We start from the raw sequence: 19,754 nt of genomic DNA, 5'->3' as shown, positions 1-19,754 counted from the left end.
TCTCAATTTTAAAATTTTAATATATTTTTTTCTAATTATAATTTGGTGGAGTATTGTACTCTAAATTCGTGTTGATGAATTTGGTAAACTGAAAATAGAAAAAAAGTTTGGAAGACAACCAACACAGTAACTTCACCAACCCCACACCAACTTCAATAGCCATCCATGCCCATGCGTGGGACCTCCCACCACCACCTTTCTGAATTATGACGTATTATCAAAGCATAATAAATAACTGAAAAACACTTTTGGTAAAACTACACTTCAATCACCAAACTTTTAACATCATATAAAACATCCTAATTCATTAAAATGACGTCATAAATAACCTATTTTTTCATAAATCAAAATTATCTCTCCACCAACAAATTATGCAAACCATAGCCTTGACCATGCTCATTGTATTAGACAAACCTCACCTACCCCGGACCGGACCCCAAACGGTTCAACCAAACACCATTGTCCTTTTCCATTCACCCAACCGGTTTTGCTTCCTTATATTAACCACTCTTCACCACCCCCACCACTTCAAGCTCCCATTAACTCATCAACTCATTCAAAGAAGACATTGCAATGGCAAACAACGGTGAACAAAACCAAACTGAAGCTGGAAGGCACCAAGAGGTTGGTCACAAGAGCCTTCTCCAGAGTGATGCTCTTTACCAGGTACACCCAATTGCATTTTTCTTTTTTCCTGATTTTGCCCCCCAAATGTTTGTAACATGTCAACTATGGGATCTTGACAAAATGGTTATTTGGCTATGCTGTGTGCAGTATATTCTGGAGACCAGTGTCTACCCAAGAGAACCTGATTCCATGAAAGAATTGAGAGAGTTGACAGCAAAGCACCCATGGTATGTGTAATTCTTTGTTCAATTCACACCTGTTGCTTGCTTTCTCTGCTCAAGGTTGCTGATTTGCTGAAAACAACATCAGGAACATCATGACTACCTCTGCAGACGAAGGACAGTTCTTGAACATGCTCCTTAAGCTTATCAATGCCAAGAATACCATGGAAATTGGTGTCTACACTGGGTATTCACTGCTTGCCACTGCCCTCGCTCTTCCTGACGATGGAAAGGTATAAAAAACAGAGTTTAGCACCACCAATAATAATGAATCTAGTTTTTTCTCTATCAAAGCATAATTTCCTGACAAAACCATTTTCTATGCAATTATAGCATAGTCAAGTGGGTAGTTATTGATCAGGTTTGGGAAAGAGTAAGTGAATATAGTACCAGGTTTGGATATAAGTTACATAACTCACAATTTTTCTTTTTACTTCAAAAAGCTTCGTTATCAGCCTTGTACGTGAAAAGTTTTGTTTAACTTTTTCACAAGCTTCAAATTTCAATCTAATCACACACTTACTCATCAAATGGGTCCAATTTTGGCATCATTTGATAAGAGAAATGTCTAATCCCTGGATTACTGCTTATATTTTGCGCAGATCTTGGCCATGGACATTAACAGGGAGAATTACGAGCTGGGTTTGCCTGTAATTAAAAAAGCTGGTGTTGACCACAAAATTGAATTCAGAGAAGGTCCTGCTCTTCCAGTTCTCGATGAGATGATTACAGATGTAAGCTTTTTAATCTCTTATCTTCCCTGTCCCAATTGCAAGATGAAAAAGAAACACGGGTTGGAGGAGTGAAAAGAGGGTAACTGAGTGGTTATTGTGTGTGTGAATGCAGGAGAAGAACCATGGGAGCTATGATTTCATCTTTGTGGATGCCGACAAGGACAACTACATCAACTACCACAAAAGGTTGATTGAGCTTGTCAAAGTTGGAGGCTTGATCGGGTACGACAACACCCTATGGAACGGTTCTGTGGTGGCACCCCCTGATGCTCCTCTCAGGAAGTATGTTAGGTACTACAGGGACTTCGTGTTGGAGCTCAACAAGTCCTTGGCTTTGGACCCCAGGATCGAAATTTGCATGCTTCCGGTTGGTGATGGAATCACTCTCTGCCGCCGGATCAAGTGATTGCTTCTGTTGTTGCTCTGCTTCTTCTTCACGCCTCATGATGATGATTGCTTTGGTGATCATTGAGTTGCAGCTAATGGATTTAAAAGCAATGTATACTTTTCTTTTACTTTTCTGCAAGATTTGTGTCTGTATTTTTCTCTATTATTCATATGCAATTGCCAAGTGACTTTTATCTTATTTCATGTATTTCCACCAATTTGGTTGATTTGTGAAGCCAATTATCAGGAAATGATGCATATGTTGAGGAGAGGGTGGATCAAGAACTTCTGTTTCAAATAAAAAAGGATAAAGATGTTTTTACACCAATCTTCATATTTTACATTTTTATAACAATCATAAATAATAATAATATATGAAATTAAGTTATTTAATTAAAATATAAATTAAATTATTAAATATAAAAGTAATAAAATGGGTTGTAAAATAGGAGTGAGTTTTTTTTAGGTACTATCAAAAGATTCATTTTCTCTCATTTTGGACTTCATTGATATGGTACTCTTTATCTTGAGTTCTCTTTGTACAATTTTTCATAAGAACATCGGAAAAGAAAAATAAACACATTAAAAAATCAGAAGTTAATTTCATTTTTTTAAAAGATTTTATGAAAAAAATTGGTTGAAAGATCCATACACAGGCTTTTTTAGGTAATGTTGACTTGTGTAGTTATTGTGATGAGGGTTGATGACCAAAAAATAATTAAAGAGTTGAATACATCGGAAATGAGATTTTTAAGGACTGAACTATTGACAAAATGAGTTGAACCAACTCAACTGGTTTTCATGAAGAGAGATGGAGATGAAATTGGTGATGTATTAGCAGATTTAAGCAAGAAAAATGTTGCATAGAATATAAGAATCACTTTTCCAAGTGGACTCTCAATATTATGGAATAAAATTGCCCATAATTCCTGTACTAAAAGAAAAGGAAATAAACTAGTATTGAATGACTTTAACTGTTCAATCATTTACTTTTTGGGTTTTAGTATATGATTCACTTTAATTGGTTAATTGACACATTGAAAGTATGCAAAAAAAAAAAAAAAAAAAAACACTCAGAAATTATTTCCGGAATTTTTATTTTTGTTCACCTTTTGATTTCGCCTTCAATACCTTTCCTACTTTCTACCAAACATATTCCTACCTATAGCTCTCTTATTTTCAAGTTATTGTATTTTATTTAATTATTTTTTTAATAATTTTAAGAGTTAAATATATATTTTTTCTTAAAATTTATTTTTACTTATATTCTAAATTTTATATTTTTTTATACATGTATTAAGGAAACTATTTAAATAGATATTTATCAGAATTTTTTTAATGTTATAAACGAAATTTTATTGTATAATCTGTATTATAATATGTATATCAAAGATTAATCAGTATAAAATATTTTAACATTTTATTTATCATATAAAAAAATAATAAATATATTTTAATAATTTCTTTATTATAAATATGAAAAATTTAAAAATTAATAAAAGAAAAACATATTTAGCCCTAACTTCAATTCTACCAGATGCGACCCATTGCATACCCATATTAATTTATTTTAGTTAACTAGCATAATTAGAAAGACAAACCATATTGTTTACTCTATATAAAGAAGAGTACAGAGTGATACCTTTTCTTTACCAAGGTTGGAAAAAATCCATTGGTTGTGTTTATGTGCATAGAGCTTAACATTGCATTTCATCTAGCTATTTCAACAATTTCAAGAAATTAAAATGATTTATGATTGATTTTTTAAATATTTTTTTATATATAGAATAATAAAAATATTTTGTATTTCAAATTTGTTATTTCGATAAAGTAATTGAATTATTCTTTTAAGATAAAATTTCATTCCAAAAATATTTATTTTAAAATATAAATTTTAAAATTAAACTTTACAAACGAATATTAGTCAAATTTAAATATTTAAATAATATTTAGCAATTTAATTCTTTTCAACATGTGTTATAAAGAAAAAATTATTAATTATGGAATTTCAATTTTTTCCTTTTTAGTGAATTTAAAATTTTATTATTTTAATTATTTAAAATACTTTCTAAAATTTTCTTTTATTTTCCTCGTCCAAACAACTCATTTACTCCAAAAATAATTTAATTTATCAAATAAATGAATTATTCTCTTAAATTCTTTCATCCAAAAACATTATAAAATTAAATTATATTAAGGGAGTCTAATAGTTTTGACAACATGTGAGTTATATAGGTATTGGGCTGTAAAGTTTTGGGCTAGGCCCATGTGTGATTAGCAAAGGCCATTTTTATTGGTCCAAAAACCCTGATAGCATAACGGTATATAATCTCCCACCGGGCCCTTTCCAAATCCCATTTGAGTGAGTGTGCGAAATTAGGGTTTTTGGGAGAGTGAAACAAGAACAATGTCGCAGGGGCAAGAGCTGGAGCAGGTGCAATGCTTCGGTCGCAAGAAGACCGCGGTGGCCGTTACCTACTGCAAGCGAGGGCGCGGTCTCATCAAAATCAATGGCTGCCCCATCGAGCTCGTCGAACCGGAAATCCTCCGGTTCAAGGCTTTTGAGCCGATCCTTCTTCTCGGGAAGAGCCGGTTCGCCGGCGTGGACATGCGAATCCGCGTCAAGGGCGGTGGCCACACCTCCCAGATTTACGCCATTCGTCAGAGCATCGCCAAGGCTCTCGTCGCCTTCTACCAGAAGTATGTCGATGAACAGAGTAAGAAGGAGATCAAGGACATCCTCGTTCGCTACGACCGCACGTTGCTCGTTGCGGACCCCAGGCGCTGCGAGCCTAAGAAGTTCGGTGGTCGCGGTGCCAGAGCCAGGTTCCAGAAGTCTTACCGTTGAGAGAGGAGGAAGGTGTTTTCGTGTTTTGTTTCGGTTCATGTTTTATGCTGTGGAAAACAATTTTGTTGGTGATTTTGGTAGTTCTATAATTTTGATGGCTTTTTCTTATTTGTTGGATGGTTGGATATTTTTATTTAATAGGGACGAATTGAAATCTTGGTTTTCTGCTTGTGCATGATGGAGTTAAATTGTTTACCCCTTGTTCTGGGAATGTTGGAATTAAACGCCATTTAGTACTGATAACTTTTTTTTTCTTACGAGTGTTTTAATCTTTTGAGTATAAGGTTGTGTGCTTGGCACAAGGTGCGTGTTGTTCCTTGAATTTAGATGATGAGTGCCTAATTTATAATTTATTGGTTGAGCTTATTTTTATTGAAATAATTGTAACTGAATTGGGATCAAATCGTCAATAAGTAATTTTTAAACCTATATTGAAATTGGGATTCTTAGAATTCATTCAACGGAACTCGTTTTACAGATGGGATTCTTGAATCGTTTCATATTAAGTACCATGAATGTAACAAGGACCCAAAGGTATCTAGAGATACAGGGTCCTTTATTTTATCGCAACAAATCACAGGCACGAAGAGGTTTATAGTAATGCAATTTTTTAGTGGTTTAAATCTGCAAATTTAGGTTTATATTATGGTTTAAAAGTTAAAATATAGCGTGAGCTTACTTATAATGGACATGACATGGACATGAAGACTCGGTTAAATTAAAAAAAAATTATACTTAAATTAAAAAAAAGTAATGATATATTTATTAAAATGAAGAGAAATATTTATAATACGTGATTCTAGATAATACTCTTAAAAAAAAATTAGAGATATTTACAATATATTTACAATATTTAATTTGAACAAATTTGTTTAGGAAAAGAGATTTTAGAAATATATAAAAAAAGCAAGGTTGAATAGAGTCATTACACAAAATACATAGAGTAAAATATTCTTATTTTTGAATAAAATATTTCTTTGATTGAACTCATGTTTAGTATATATATATATAAGATTTTAACTATCATTTAAAATATTATTTAAATCACAAATAAGACATTGAGTATGAATTTTATTCTATTATGCAATTAACATGTCTTATTAAATCATCTATCACGAACATATGTTATAAACAATCATTGAGTCTATTGAGTATTGCAGTTGTAGAAACATTGCTTAGAACTTTCAAGATACAAGTAGGTAATTCAATTGATTTTTATTATCATCAAAACATAAGAATATAAACTTCACATATAATTTTCGGGTCATAGATCGTCTAGTGTCTCAAAAGACCGTCTAGGAGCTCAATAGACTTTCTAGGAATATTGTTTAAGGTCTCAACTTCCACCACAACTATTAGATTGAATGCAACACTCACTCATCATCTATATTTATTCCTCAAGTATAGAATTCTCAAACAAATTGATTACATATTGATTCCCGAAACATATATCAATTCATTCAACATTAAAATTTAGCTTTAAAACGATCAACATACTAAGATTTATTCCTAGACTATTAATATATCAAGTAATATCATTCAGATCCAAATCTAAGAAATAGTTTCCAGTTATAACTCATGTTTTTGTTAGAATAGATGGTCGAAAACAAGAGGAGAATAATTTTTTTTCAAAAGATTTTCGTAAAACTAGAAGTCAAATTAGAAATTATGATAAAATCAATTGATTTATTATTCTGTTCAACCGATTATAAATGATATCAATCGGATTTATATTAATTCAATCAATTGAAATACAATGAATATCATATATGCAGCAAATTGAAACAGTAAAAAGAGGGATAAAAAGACTCACATAAAACGAATTCATTAAACACAAGATAAAAAAGTTATACAATCAAGAGAATAATTCTAAAAAACTCTAGGAGAACCTATACTTATACACACAAAACAACCCACCACAAACTTGAAGATGTAGAAAAGGTTGATAACACCTATGAAACAACAAGTAACACCAATGTTGTACAAAATCAAATGCAACTTCTTTTCAACACAAGAATAATCCAAGAATAGCAAAGAGTTTCTCCAAGATTTCAGAAGCAAAATAATTGTTCTCTCTGATTAATTTTCGTAACTTGAAATGTACAACTAAAGCTCTTTTTAAAGTTTTCTTTATTAAAGACAAAAATGGTTTAATCATTTAAAACAATTTTATTACAAGAACAGAAAAATAGCTAGATTCATCAAGTTATTTTCTCGAAATAATAAACTGGTTTCTCTTAACATAGAAAATCAACAACTTTTAAACAAATTCATTTTTTGAAATAACTTGTTGATTTTACTAAATAGAGAGTAACAATTTTGACAAATAAAATCTTTTAAAAACAGAAAAAAAAGGTCAAGTAATTTTAACATGTTGATATCATAAATCAATAGATTAAAAATACTTAGCAATTTTGGAAATTAAAACATTTCTTAGAGAGGACTTAGATCATAATGCATTAGAAAGAAAAAAAAAATTACATCAAAATCTACCTTGACACACATTTCTGACAATTTTCAATGTAGGATTTGGAAACATCAAATGAAACTTTGATCTTCAAGGTCAACAGTTTTTACATCAGGACAAGATTGATAAAATCAAAATCAAGCATTAATAAAACAATAAGAGCACCAAGACATATAACCATGAAGAACAACTATATATATATATGAACCAATCGAAATATGAAAGAGTTTGATAATTATATTCAATCCCAAAAGAGATTTAGCTACTCGTGACAACCATTAAACACATCAAAAACGTGAACCAACAAAGAATATGAACATTCTACCATTCTCGTCTTCATTTTCACATGTTTCTCTCTTGGGTTCAACCATACTAAAAAATATCCTAAAAAAATATTCACATTACTTTAAACATGTTTTTGAGGAAGTGGATTCTTGTTGGAGCTTTGTTTCTCGCTTAGGTAATAAGAAAATTTCAACATGAAGAAAGTTGGTCTCGCTTGCACGAAATAGTTTCACTCAAGTGAAAATGTTTTAGTGACTTTCCTTAGTTTTTGTTAGATCCCAAAAGAGATTTAGCTACTCGTGACAACCATTAAACACATCCAAAACGTGAACCAACAAAGAATATGAACATTCTACCCTTCTTGTCTTCATTTTCACATGTTTCTCTCTTGAGTTCAACCATACTAGAAAATATCCTAAAAAAATATTCACATTACTTTAAACATGTTTTTGAGGAAGTGGATTCTTGTTGGAGTTTTGTTTCTCGCTTAGGTAATAAGAAGATTTCAATATGAAGAAAGTTGGTCTCGCTTGCACGAAATAGTTTCACTCAAGTGAAAATGTTTTAGTGACTTTCCTTAGTTTTTGTTAGATCCCAAAAGAGATTTAACTACTCGTGACAACCATTAAACACATCCAAAACGTGAACCAACAAAGAATATGAACATTCTACCCTTCTCGTCTTCATTTTCACATGTTTCTCTCTTGGGTTCAACCATACTAGAAAACATCCTAAAAAAAATATTCACATTACTTTAAACATGTTTTTGAGGAAGTGCATTCTTGTTGGAGCTTTGTTTCTCGCTTAGGTAATAAGAAGATTTCAATATGAAGAAAGTTGGTCTCGCTTGCACGAAATAGTTTCACTCAAGTGAAAATGTTTTAGTGACTTTCCTTAGTTTTTGTTAGATCAACATTTAATAGACCTTACCTTTAGTTTTGATTATGTGCTTAACAACAAAGTATAAAACATGATTTTATAAGCATAAAATCTCAATCGATGCAAAGACTTCGTCCGAACAAACATACACAAGAGGTTTGGTTATAGGTTTCATATAATGAGTTTTTGCTCGAACAGACAATAAATATATTTTGTTTGATAAGCTTTTTCTTGGATAAACATACACATACTTACTTCATCTGATAAGCTTTTGCTTGGACAAATACAAACTTTTATATTTGTCAAATAAGTTTTTAATTAAAAAATAAGTATACTTTGTTTGATAGACGATAACTTTAAAGCATTTCATGATACACATCAAATAGTTATAAATGTTTATTTTATGCATCCACAGAATGTTCATCCCTTTGTAGAAAACACCTAATGTTGTTTCACACACTTAGACTATTGCATTCAAACAACTTCTTTACAAATTTTCTGAAAAAAGCAAAATGTCTTGTTTACAAATTTTTTGAAAAAGCGTCAGTCCTGCAATAAATTGTGTTAGAACTTTTGTTTTACTCAACTTTAGAAAGAAACTACTTGACCTAGACTTAATAAACAATGTCATGTAGTTGAAAGTTGTGAAAAAAAACCTTATATATATTTATTTATTTATTTTAAATGTTTTTTAATAATTTGATTAATGAAAATTTTAAATCTTTTATATTTTTTTAAAATTTTTATATAAGCATTTTTTTTATAGATTTTTTATAATAATTTGATTAATAAATTAAAAAGATTAATTTATACATTTTCAAATTTTGTGTGCTTTCTTAAATTTTACATAAGTATATATTTTTTTTATTTTGAGGTTTTTTTTCTTGGATGTTTTGATTATTAAAATTATATAAGTGAATTTTATTGATTAAAAAAAATATATGTGACTATCTTGAAAAATATAATATTTAAATTTTAATCCATTAATTAAATTATAAAAATATATTTAAAAAAAATGTTTCTGTCAAATGAAAAAGCACAATTTATTTTAAATACATACTTAAAAAAACAGGACTTACTTCACTTGGGTAAATTTTCTTAAAAATTTATCCATTTCCATAAATTAAAATTAAAATTGCAGTTGTCTAAAAAAAACTAAAAATTATATCAATGATTTAAGTTATTTGAACAGAATTTGAGCTGTTTGTAAAAAGGAAACAATATCATCTTATAATAAAAGCAAACAAAAAAACATTCCATACACATATTTACATCAGTTATATTTACAACACCAAACCTTTGCTTTCAACTTCCAACCTCAATCATCTCCAATCAAAGAAAACGGATTAAACATGTTATGTTACACTAGAATCTAACAAAACACAAAAAACATGTTATAGCATAAGCATGTCTTAATATTCTGTGCAAGATCCTTCTTAGTCATGCTTTGGCTAATAACTTGGTTCCCTTAGCCCTCCCTTTCTTCTGTCTTGACAGCAGTTTTCTCAGAAAACCAAAGCCTACTTGTTTCTTACCGGCCACCATTGCCATTGATCCTGTGCCTTTGCTTCTTTCATTTTTTTCTGAAGTGAGACTTGTTTCTGGAGAATTAACCAAGTTATTAGGACTTTGCAAAGAGTTTTCGGTTTCAGATTGAACAAGGGGTGGCATCTGCACATCTTCTTCTCTCCTACTTTCTTCATTTTGGACAGACTTATAGATAATTCCTTTAGCTTCATCCTCAGCTTGCATTTGATTGCGTAGAGAGGATCGTTTGATCAAGTTCTTCTTCTGGGTTGGATTGGCCACAGTACTAGCTGTGGAGACAACCTTGTCAAAAATTGAGACTTCACTAGATGAAGCAAGTGCCTTGAGTTGTTTCCCGAGGTTTAAGATGGTTTCTTGACACTCTGCCAACTTTGATGAAGCTGTTGTGATCTCCCAGCCCTGAATTACATATTTATTTAAGTGTTCAAAAGTTGATAGAATTACCCTTCAAAAAGGAACATGAGTATAAGAAGTAATTTCTGTTGTTAATGAATAGATAATCAGTTGATATTCCAACCCATCCATTATTTATAACAAATATGCATGAGTTATTCATTTCTGATTCAAATTGATGAATGATAATGCCAAAAGAATGCATGCCCTTGCAAAGTACAGAACCTACCAGAGTCAATGATAACAGTTTAAGATAACAGTGTCATAGTCATACATGATACATATAGAATTAGCTGGGAGTTGAACTACTTACAGTTTGGTATATCTTTTCTACTTCGTATCTGCCATATGTTGGAGATTCCTTCTTTGCAATGCTGTAAATATTTTTTCATGTTCTCAAAGTCAGATTCATAGTGCATGCATGGCTAAAGAAAATTGTAGTGGGATTAGAAACCAGGTAACTTGTAAGAGAGGAAAAGAATAGAATCTTTACCTCTCCAATTGGAGTTGAAGTTCTAGACATGTCGCTTCTAATTCCTCACAGGAGTTATTTTTATCCTCTAATTCAACTTCTAAAGACGAAAACTTTTGAAAAATGTCATTTAACTTGGCCTGGGCCATTGTAAGCTGTGTATCAAGATCTTCATTTACGATCTTTTGTTTCTCAATCTGATCTTTCAGTGTCTCTATTTCTGATTCTAAACCTCTGATGTTATTCTGTGCTCCTTGACATTGTTTTGTCAAGTTCTGACTCTCATCAGTTACTGACATCAGCTTTTGTTCCAAGTCTTTCTTCGCAGTTTTTGCATTCCTCAAGTCATCTTTTAACTTTCTAATATCTTCAAGGAGATCACACTGACTATTCTTTGTGTTCAAGAGCTCACACTGATCTTCTAGATATACATATGAAGCTGATTGAGAAGACTGTTTATCTTCGTCATCTATTTTATTTTCATTTTGTGAAAAATGACTGCTAAAATGCTTCTTGATCTTATCCCTCGCAATTGCAGCATTTGTGGAGGTGGCACAGTTATTAACGCTCCAGTCCAAAGCAAATGCTACTTCCCCAATAAAATTTTCAAAGTCAGCTCTCCCTGTCAACAAATCTTTGCAGGTGTGAACAAGTTGGTGCAGGAGAGGATTTAAGTCTGTTACTTTCCATTGGAAAACATGAACAAAATAGTCTTTGGGTGTTGGTGACTGGGATATGTCTGAATGCTTATTCTCCCCCAAGCAATCTGGACAATTGTTGCACATAAATGACTTGGGAGCAATACCTTCAATGAGGTTGATAATCCTGTGGATTGACTTTCTCAAATTAGAATTGAGGCGTTGCTTGTTTTCTGCTTCTGTATCAGGTTTGCAAGCAGTTGGATGATTCATGCAATCCAAAGCAATTTTTATGTCATAAAACAGTTCATGAAGACCTCGTTTTGATACGATTTTCTCCTCTAAGATTGCATTCAAAACAATCTGAAGCCAGTCAAATGATTTTTCAGTTGTATGTTTGAATTGGATCTCCTTTTTCCTCTCACTGAAGCCAAGAAGATCTTGTTCAACTGGCACTAGCTCCCTACCACTTATATCAGAGAAGCATCCTCCTTTAGGTGTATCAATAGAAACTATAGCTCGTTTTTCCATCTCAACAAAATCATCCATGAAACTCATGTCTGAAACTTCAGTGGCTTTACTGCTCTTACGAACTTTAGCCTCTGAAGTTCTTAAATGTTCAAGTTCTGAAATAAGAGCATTCGCCCAGGATCCAGAAGAGATAGCCTCATCATCACTATAAATGTCACAGTTTGACATCAAAGGAAGTTCATTTGATGTGGGATAACACCGAGATAGCTCCACACACTTCTGATTTTCAGAAACCTTTCTAAGTAGAATCTCAGCCTGTGATAATCTGGAAGCTGTTTCAGCATACATAAGTCTTGAAGATTCTAGTTCAGAGTTTTTCTTGGTTAAAATTCTTTTGAGAGCCTTGTTCTCCTCATCCAGATCTTGCAAGCGTCTCATCATTAAGGAGAAACTTTTCTCAGATACATCAGCATCATTGTCTTTGTAGATCAATTCCCTGTTGGAATTTGACTTTCTTCTTCTCATCATTCCAACTTCATTCTTCATATTCACCACACCAGCAGAACCAGGTGATCTTTTTTGTAGCATAAGACGGAGTTTTTGAGACTCAGCTTCTAAATATGACACTTTCTGAGAGCACTCAAGGTACTGTTTATGAGAGGCATCTGCGTACTGACGGCTATAGTCTGTCTCCTCTTTCCGGATCTCAAGTTCCTTCTCCAGCACGTGAAACTCATATCTTAGGAAAGAATTTTCCTTTTCTGTGGTGTCTAACCTAGTCATCAATGTACTAAACTCAGCATCTGCTTCTTGCTTACATTTTACTAGGTCCCCAATTGATTTTTCCTTGGTTAGCAAGGCATTAGCAAGATGAGTATTCTCGGCAGTTAGGTCATCTATCATTTTACTTGTTTTCCTCAATTTCTCTTCCAATTCTTTCTGAATCTTCTCATCCTCTATTGATATCTTTGGAATGACGCCACTCAATTTTTTCTCTTGTTCTTCTTGAACACAGCTTGGTGGCTGCAAATGTTCCTTCAATGTTGCATCTACAGGAGAAACAGTCACAGTAGACGCTTTTTCATTGAAGTCTTTAACAGGTTTTACTTCCTGTTTTGTCTTGTCCTTGCCTATATATAATATTTATATATATACTTTTAATCAAAAGATTTGAAAGATAAGAATCAAAATCGTGTAGGAAGATGAGGGTATGAGCAGAAAACACTCATTAAAAAAGAAATCACTAAAGAAGCACCATAATGGTGGTAAAAGAAGGTGGAGGAAAATGTGACAATAAGATACCTTTAATTTCCTGTTGAGACTTTTGGACATGTTTTGCTAAAGGGTCATCTCCAGAATGAGAATCAAGAAGGACTGTTGCCAACTTCTCATTCAGACTTTTTGATGATCTTTCCGATCCAGATTCTTTAGTTAATGGAAGTTTGTATACCTGAAAAAGATAGATTACCGTCTGTCAGATCAAGCATTTTTTGTATGAATTCAGATCCAGTATCAACACCTCGGCAAAACTAAGCAGGGAGTAATCAACATTTCTGATGATTTGTAGAAAAATGAAAAAAAGAGAGAATAGATAACCAAACTTTGAGTACCTCTTCTTCAATGGGTCTAGAAGGACTGACAACTTTGTCCCCTGCCAAGATTGTTTTCTCCATAGATTTTTTCCTCCAAAGCCACGGCTTGTGGTTCATGATTTCAGGTACTATTCAAGAACCAAGACAAAATTTTCATGCTATTGAATGGTAACAATCAATAAAAGTAATTTCTTTTCCTGCACTGGTTTCTCTATCTGATCCTAAAAGTTTCAATACAACAGAAAAAAAAAAAAGACTAAACCAAAGAAATATGGGTTCAGGTTACATGTGCACGAAGTTCAAGATTCATTCCACCCATTAAAATAATTTGAAGATAAGCGAGAAAAACTACAGTGTTGCTCAACAGTTTTACTGACATCTTATCAATCATTTGAATCATTGTGAAAGTTCATCCTTTGTGGTTAACCTTTTGACTGGATGAAGCGGTAATTAGCTCTGAATTGCCAAAAAGTAAAAACCAACTCAAAAGAATTGTTACGAGTGCAAAAAAGAAGTGTGCTTAAATCTAATCGAATGGGATCCTAAATATACTGTAAGAACTTTATCAGCTTCAGTGATCTTCGTTCTGTTAATATTCTGAAATTATTAAGACCCACCAATGAAATCTAGCACTCAATACCCATTCCTTTTGTTTTTCTTCGTGCTGAAATTCAAAACTCAGTTGATAATGTTGAATTATCTAACATGGATACTTGGACTAACATACATACATGTTTTCACACGTCCACGTTTCTGCATTAATTGGTGTTTACTTTGGTCTTTCCATACAGTTCTAAGCTAATGTTAGTAAAATGGTAATCATACCCAGTGTTCATGGCAGATGAAAACAGTGTATAAAAAGCAGCAGAAAACACATTATTAAGATAATGAGAACAATTGAAAGGGAAGAAAAAAAAGGTTGTTGTACCTGGCAGAACTTAGCATGAACAAGAGTTAAAAAAGCACTCTTAAAACTCCAACTAGCTACCAATGGGAGTTGGAGGTGAATGAAAAAGAACAGACAGATAAGTCATGAGAAAAATCCCAACGGATGTCATAGGATGCTTACCCTTTGCACCGACACCTACGAATCCTTGTCTCAAAGGTATATATATATATATTTGTATTATCCTATTAAAAAGGACTCAAAGGTTAAAAATCCTTCGGGTCAAAATATCTATGGAAGGTTTGGTGGAAAAAATGTTCGAAACTATTGGTGAGAAAAAAAAGTAAGTAATGTGAGTTGGTTTGTAATTTTTGTGTGGAAAATCATAAAGTTTTGAGGAGAAGAATTTTTAGTCGATATTAAATAATTATAAATGAATAAAAAATGATATTAAGAATATTTGTTGAAACAATTAGTTTTATATATAATTAATTTTTATGAAAAAATATCATCGGATTTTGATGGGAAGAATTTTGAGCACTTTTACTAATATGATGTAACCAAAAGGTTAAAAATGAGATATAAAAAGAAAAGTGAAAGTGAGTTGTGAATGTTGGATGGAGTGAAAGAGAAGTGATGAAATTGAGCAGAAGTGGTAGAGGTGGGTCATAATGTCTAGCTATCTGTTAAATCTTCTCCAGCTTCGGAGGAAATAATGATATGAAACTAGTGTAGATATTCTTGTACCACAACATCCTTTTTTTATATTTGTTTCTACTCCACAATAATTGCAAATATATTCTGTGCAGAATCTGTTCAAAAATTACTAATCAACCAAACACCACACACAAAAATATCGTATAATAATAGTAAACAAAGAAAGGTATTTTTTCTCTTTCCCGAGAACATATCCTTAATGCCTAAAAGTTGGTTGAGTGACAATACTTCTATTTAGATTGAGCAAGTGACCAAACAGACACAAACTGATTTGAAATTGTTGTTAGAATAAATAAATAAATGGTCTTTGCTGATTTATTAATATGTGCAATTTTGAATCTATGAGTGGATTTGCATGAATGAAAAATGATTTCATCTCCATTTCAATGTGAAATAAGTAAGAATCGAATTACTTCGAATTATGTCTGATACGCTAGTAATTAAATAATAAATAAGAATGCAATATTAAGTTGTATAATATAAATATTGTACGAGTATTTTTTTTATTGCTTAATTCCAATTTAGTTACATTCAATTATTCTTTAAGAAACTCTTAAAAAATTGTATATATGAATATTATACAATTATCGTTTCACTTTTATTTTTTTCTTACAAAAACTAAGAAAGTCACCCCTGATTACCTTCTTTATCTCCTTTTAAAATAAGATCACAAGTAATTTTAGACATTAAATTATTTCTAACTTTCATAAGTATTTTATAATCGTTAATTTTGACTACAACAAAGAAAGATGATGTTTGAAGATATAAGGATAAGTCTCAAGAGAGGATATAAAAATAAACATTCCTTGCTTGAGAGAACTTCACAAAAGTGAAGAATTTACAATGAAAGATCACTATTTATTTTACGTCAACTAGACGATCTAAAGAAATTACACTTAGTAACACTAATCAACTTAAACAACACTTAGTATAATTTCACATAGGAACATTTGTTGGTTTTACTTTGATTGACTTCTATTTATAAGTGTTTTGAATATGATCATTGACGGTTGTGTGTAGATCTTTTATTCATATGTCATAACTTTAGTAAAGGTTGGTAGTCTTTTAGGTTACACACTGTTCTGTATAGCACCTAACTTGCTATGTATAAATTGATTAATGTCTATTTGTGTGTTAGAAGTTAGAATCTAACAAATATGACTTTCAATCAATTATGAACCATCAACATCCTATTATATTTGGCTAATTCAATTAAGAAATAGATTAAAAGAAGTTTGAACTGATTAAAATGTAGATTCAATTAAGCTTATGCAATAGAAACCAATAACATCAAATTCAATTGGTGAAAATGATTAAAAACCATGGATTCATGATTTGTATGGTTCAATTTATAAGATAAGAATGTAAGAACACTTAGAAAATTAAGAGCCACAAAATACACTAAGAGGAAAGATATGAAGAAACATGCCACTTTCTGAAAGAAAGATAAGTGCACAAGGAAAATCACCACTTGTATTTAGAAAATTCAAGATAAAATGAAATGAGAAATATACCTAAAAAATAACTCATAAAGGTTGAGAGAAAATCTCTACAATTACTTATTCCATATATAGTCATGTTAAAAGTGAGATGATGCACTCTTACCTAGGCTAGCTAATGAATATAAAAAGTTTAGAACTTGTTTAGTTAGTGCATATACCTTTTCAAACAAGAACTCTGCATTGAATAAGAAGAGTGTAAGGCTTGATTAGTTAGTGAACAAAATTTGCCAATCAAAGTCTTTATTCTTTAGAAATAACCTTATGTTCAAACTAAGTGTGTTAAAATTCTACTCTTGAAAGAATGAAAACATATTTTCTATATTTTTATTCACAAAAAAAGTTAAAGAAAATACTAAGAAAAATATTTTTCATATTTTCTTCTAATATCCTCTGCATTTTTATTTTTATTTTTAAGTCTTTTTTTATTTCACATCTCTTGAACTCTTGTAGTAACTTCATTTTATTGTAACATAGATCTTCTTGCTATAGGATCACATCATAAATTATCTTTTCTTCTAAATATACTTTTCTTATAATTATAACACTAAATTTAACATACATTCTTATAAGAATAGTTTAATCTTCTCTTTTAGACTCTACATATTTTCGTGAGTCAACTAGAGCTTTTTGGACAATCTAACAATATTCTAATATTAATATGATATTCTAAGATATATCTTTTTATGCTAACAATATTATCTATTAATAGAGAATATACACCATCAATGTAAATATGTAATAATTATTTATTTTTAATTAAATAATATTTATAACAGTAGAAAAATATTAAAGCGCAAATACATGACAGTTTTTTGTAAAATTAAGCTTTTACATGGGAGACAATATGTCGAAAAAATTATTATGCACGATAATTTGTAATAAATGATAATACTAATTTTTTATCATTAATAAACATAATATTAAAAAAAAGAGAAATACTTCCCACTATTATTTACATTATTTATTATCGATTAAAGTTTATTAAAAATTATAATTGTTTTTCTTTGATCCGGTTGAACAAATTTCTTAATCTTATAATCTTTAATTGGGAATTAAATGGTAACACTGCCATCAAAACCAACCCTTTAATCATGAAAATCTACGAGAATATTGATGATTTCTATGAAAGCTTTTTCTTCTCCTTTTGCTTATGAATGTGACCCATGCCCAACGGAACACACAAAAGAAAAAGAGAGTTGACAAATGTTTAACCAACCATTTCTTGTTCCTTAGTTGTTTCATAATGTTTTATGTTAAATATAATTTAGGGTTTATACTTTATGGTTTATACTTTATGTTGAATTTAGTTTCAATTGTTTGAAATTAAGATTATAGATAGTTTATATTTGAAATATTTTTTTAAAAATAAATTACGATGGAATTTTGAGATTAAAATTTAAAATGAATAATATTTTATATGTAATGATTGATTATAACAAAGAGTTAGTCTATAAACTTATTTTTTTATGGTAGAAATGTTAGCTACTTTTAGTTATTGTTTCATTGCATTGCTCATTAACTGTTACTACCATGTTTTTACTCTTCATTTTGCCTCCAACGTTAAGCTACTATGGCAATAAATAAACTTTAAAAAAGTGAAGAACATAAACAATCATACTTTTGACTTTGAAAATCATGAAATGCATGCTTTGTCACAAAGGGTTTTTGTTTATCATTTTCTTTTTGCAAAGGGAGAATTAAAAGAAGAAAATTATGGCGGAACGGGTTTCTCTTTGCTTCTTCTAAAAGGTACTTCACCAACGTACCTATACAGTGAATTTGACACTTAGGTATAAACTCGGCTAATATCACACCCCTCCATAAAATTAATGTTTAAATTATTCCTTCATCTTCTCAATTATTTTTAAATTAGATTTTAAAGAATTTGACATTTTAGTTGTTTTGAAATAACTCAAAACAAATTTACTATAGAAGTTTCTACCACACAAACGACCAAATAATAACACATAAAAGAAAATTGTTGGAGGGTAAATTAAGGTAGAATAAAAAGAATCACACACAAAAATATATAAACTAAGGTAGAATAAAAAGAATCACACACAAAAATATATAGTGCAATTCAATTGAAATGTTAACGAATTTCAACTACATTCATAACAAAATTCACTATAAAACATAGATTGCAACTTAAAGTTTTGTTTTTAATGAACTCTCGCTCAACTAAGTTTTATATTATTCAACTGGACAACAACTCTTAGTTGACAAAACTATTGTTAATTTTTTTATTTATTTATACGACATAACTATTGTAACTAATTTATGTAAATAACGCCTAAACTAGCGAAGAAGACATGTAAACAATGTTTTCATTACTAAGCTTGAAATGTCACTTAGGTGGATTCTCACACGATATAAGTCTTTAAGGATGTCATCAAAAGTTCTATTGAAGATAGTCGCTCGTGTACCATTAAACAATTTGGTGCATTCAGACGAAATATGAATCTCAACAAGATATTTCTGAATTAATCCTCACATTTTTTGTATTTATTTTTTAATTTCCTTTTCATTTGTCTTTATAGAAAATTGATTATTTAGATCAGTTGCTTGAATTTAGAGAAATATTTTTTTGTGAAGTGAAAAGAAAATCGGAATTAAGTGGGTTTATAAAGGTAAGAATACGAATTTTAAAATTTATACTAATGCAAAACAAATTTTAATAGTTAAAACTTTCTTTAATGAAACTGTCCTCAATATATGTTGTTGAAAATAAGATACTTTTAGCAAGAGGCAAGAATTGTTGTCATATACCACTTTGAATGATGATTATTGTAACGATTTTTATCATATGTTGGATGAATTGACGATGATTCTGAATTGAATTGTCATTGTATGTCTTTGATAAGTGTCAAATTTCAGGAATACTTCATATTAAAATATAGGTACTTATGGCTATTAATTGATAAAATAAACATAAAATAACCCCTAATTTATGAATTTAACCTTTTAATATATTTTGTAATTTTAATTTGAATAAGAACGATTTATTTCCAAATTTGTGTTAATTTCAGGATCTAGGAACAAATGGAGATGATTGGACAAAAGGAGAATATATAAAGCTAAAAAGAG

At 30.6% G+C, this 19,754-nt stretch overlaps 3 protein-coding genes across 3 annotated transcripts; 2 read left to right on the top strand and 1 right to left on the bottom strand.

Annotated features, from left to right (window-relative positions):
* Positions 1-375: 375 nt before the first annotated feature.
* LOC137806426 (caffeoyl-CoA O-methyltransferase) lies at positions 376-2,289 on the top strand. The gene is made up of 5 exons (XM_068606545.2): positions 376-666; positions 775-854; positions 937-1,081; positions 1,451-1,582; positions 1,695-2,289. The coding sequence occupies exons 1-5, from the start codon at positions 574-576 to the stop codon at positions 1,986-1,988; spliced, it is 744 nt and encodes a 247-aa protein (XP_068462646.1). The 5' UTR covers positions 376-573; the 3' UTR covers positions 1,989-2,289.
* Positions 2,290-4,310: 2,021 nt separating this feature from the next.
* On the top strand, positions 4,311-5,060 carry LOC137806421 (small ribosomal subunit protein uS9). Its single transcript, XM_068606540.2, has one exon. It carries the CDS (start codon positions 4,377-4,379, stop codon positions 4,815-4,817), a length of 441 nt encoding a protein of 146 aa, XP_068462641.1. The 5' UTR covers positions 4,311-4,376; the 3' UTR covers positions 4,818-5,060.
* Positions 5,061-9,658: 4,598 nt separating this feature from the next.
* Positions 9,659-14,709, bottom strand: LOC137806420 (filament-like plant protein 7). The gene is made up of 6 exons (XM_068606537.2): positions 14,491-14,709; positions 13,581-13,690; positions 13,273-13,420; positions 10,883-13,100; positions 10,703-10,763; positions 9,659-10,395 (listed from the first exon to the last, which is right to left on the bottom strand). The coding sequence occupies exons 2-6, from the start codon at positions 13,677-13,679 to the stop codon at positions 9,889-9,891; spliced, it is 3,033 nt and encodes a 1,010-aa protein (XP_068462638.1). The 5' UTR covers positions 13,680-13,690; positions 14,491-14,709; the 3' UTR covers positions 9,659-9,888.
* Positions 14,710-19,754: the final 5,045 nt, after the last annotated feature.

Source organism: Phaseolus vulgaris, chromosome 3 (assembly GCF_051622355.1).
Source record: "Phaseolus vulgaris cultivar YP4 chromosome 3, ASM5162235v1, whole genome shotgun sequence".
Taxonomy (NCBI): Eukaryota; Viridiplantae; Streptophyta; class Magnoliopsida; order Fabales; family Fabaceae; genus Phaseolus; species Phaseolus vulgaris.
This window is presented reverse-complemented; position numbering and strand designations above follow the sequence as displayed.

Excerpts from the sequence above, each read along its gene's own strand:
- LOC137806421 (XM_068606540.2), top strand. The coding sequence starts at position 4,377 with ATGTCGCAGGGGCAAGAGCTGGAGCAGGTGCAATGCTTCGGTCGCAAG.
- LOC137806426 (XM_068606545.2), top strand. The coding sequence starts at position 574 with ATGGCAAACAACGGTGAACAAAACCAAACTGAAGCTGGAAGGCACCAA. Across the intron at positions 855-936 it reads TTGACAGCAAAGCACCCATG|GAACATCATGACTACCTCTG; the intron begins GTATGTGTAATT and ends AAACAACATCAG. Across the intron at positions 1,082-1,450 it reads CTCTTCCTGACGATGGAAAG|ATCTTGGCCATGGACATTAA; the intron begins GTATAAAAAACA and ends TATTTTGCGCAG.
- LOC137806420 (XM_068606537.2), bottom strand. The coding sequence starts at position 13,679 with ATGAACCACAAGCCGTGGCTTTGGAGGAAAAAATCTATGGAGAAAACA. Across the intron at positions 13,101-13,272 it reads GTCTCAACAGGAAATTAAAG|GCAAGGACAAGACAAAACAG; the intron begins GTATCTTATTGT and ends TATTATATATAG. Across the intron at positions 10,396-10,702 it reads TAGAAAAGATATACCAAACT|GGCTGGGAGATCACAACAGC; the intron begins GTAAGTAGTTCA and ends TATGTAATTCAG.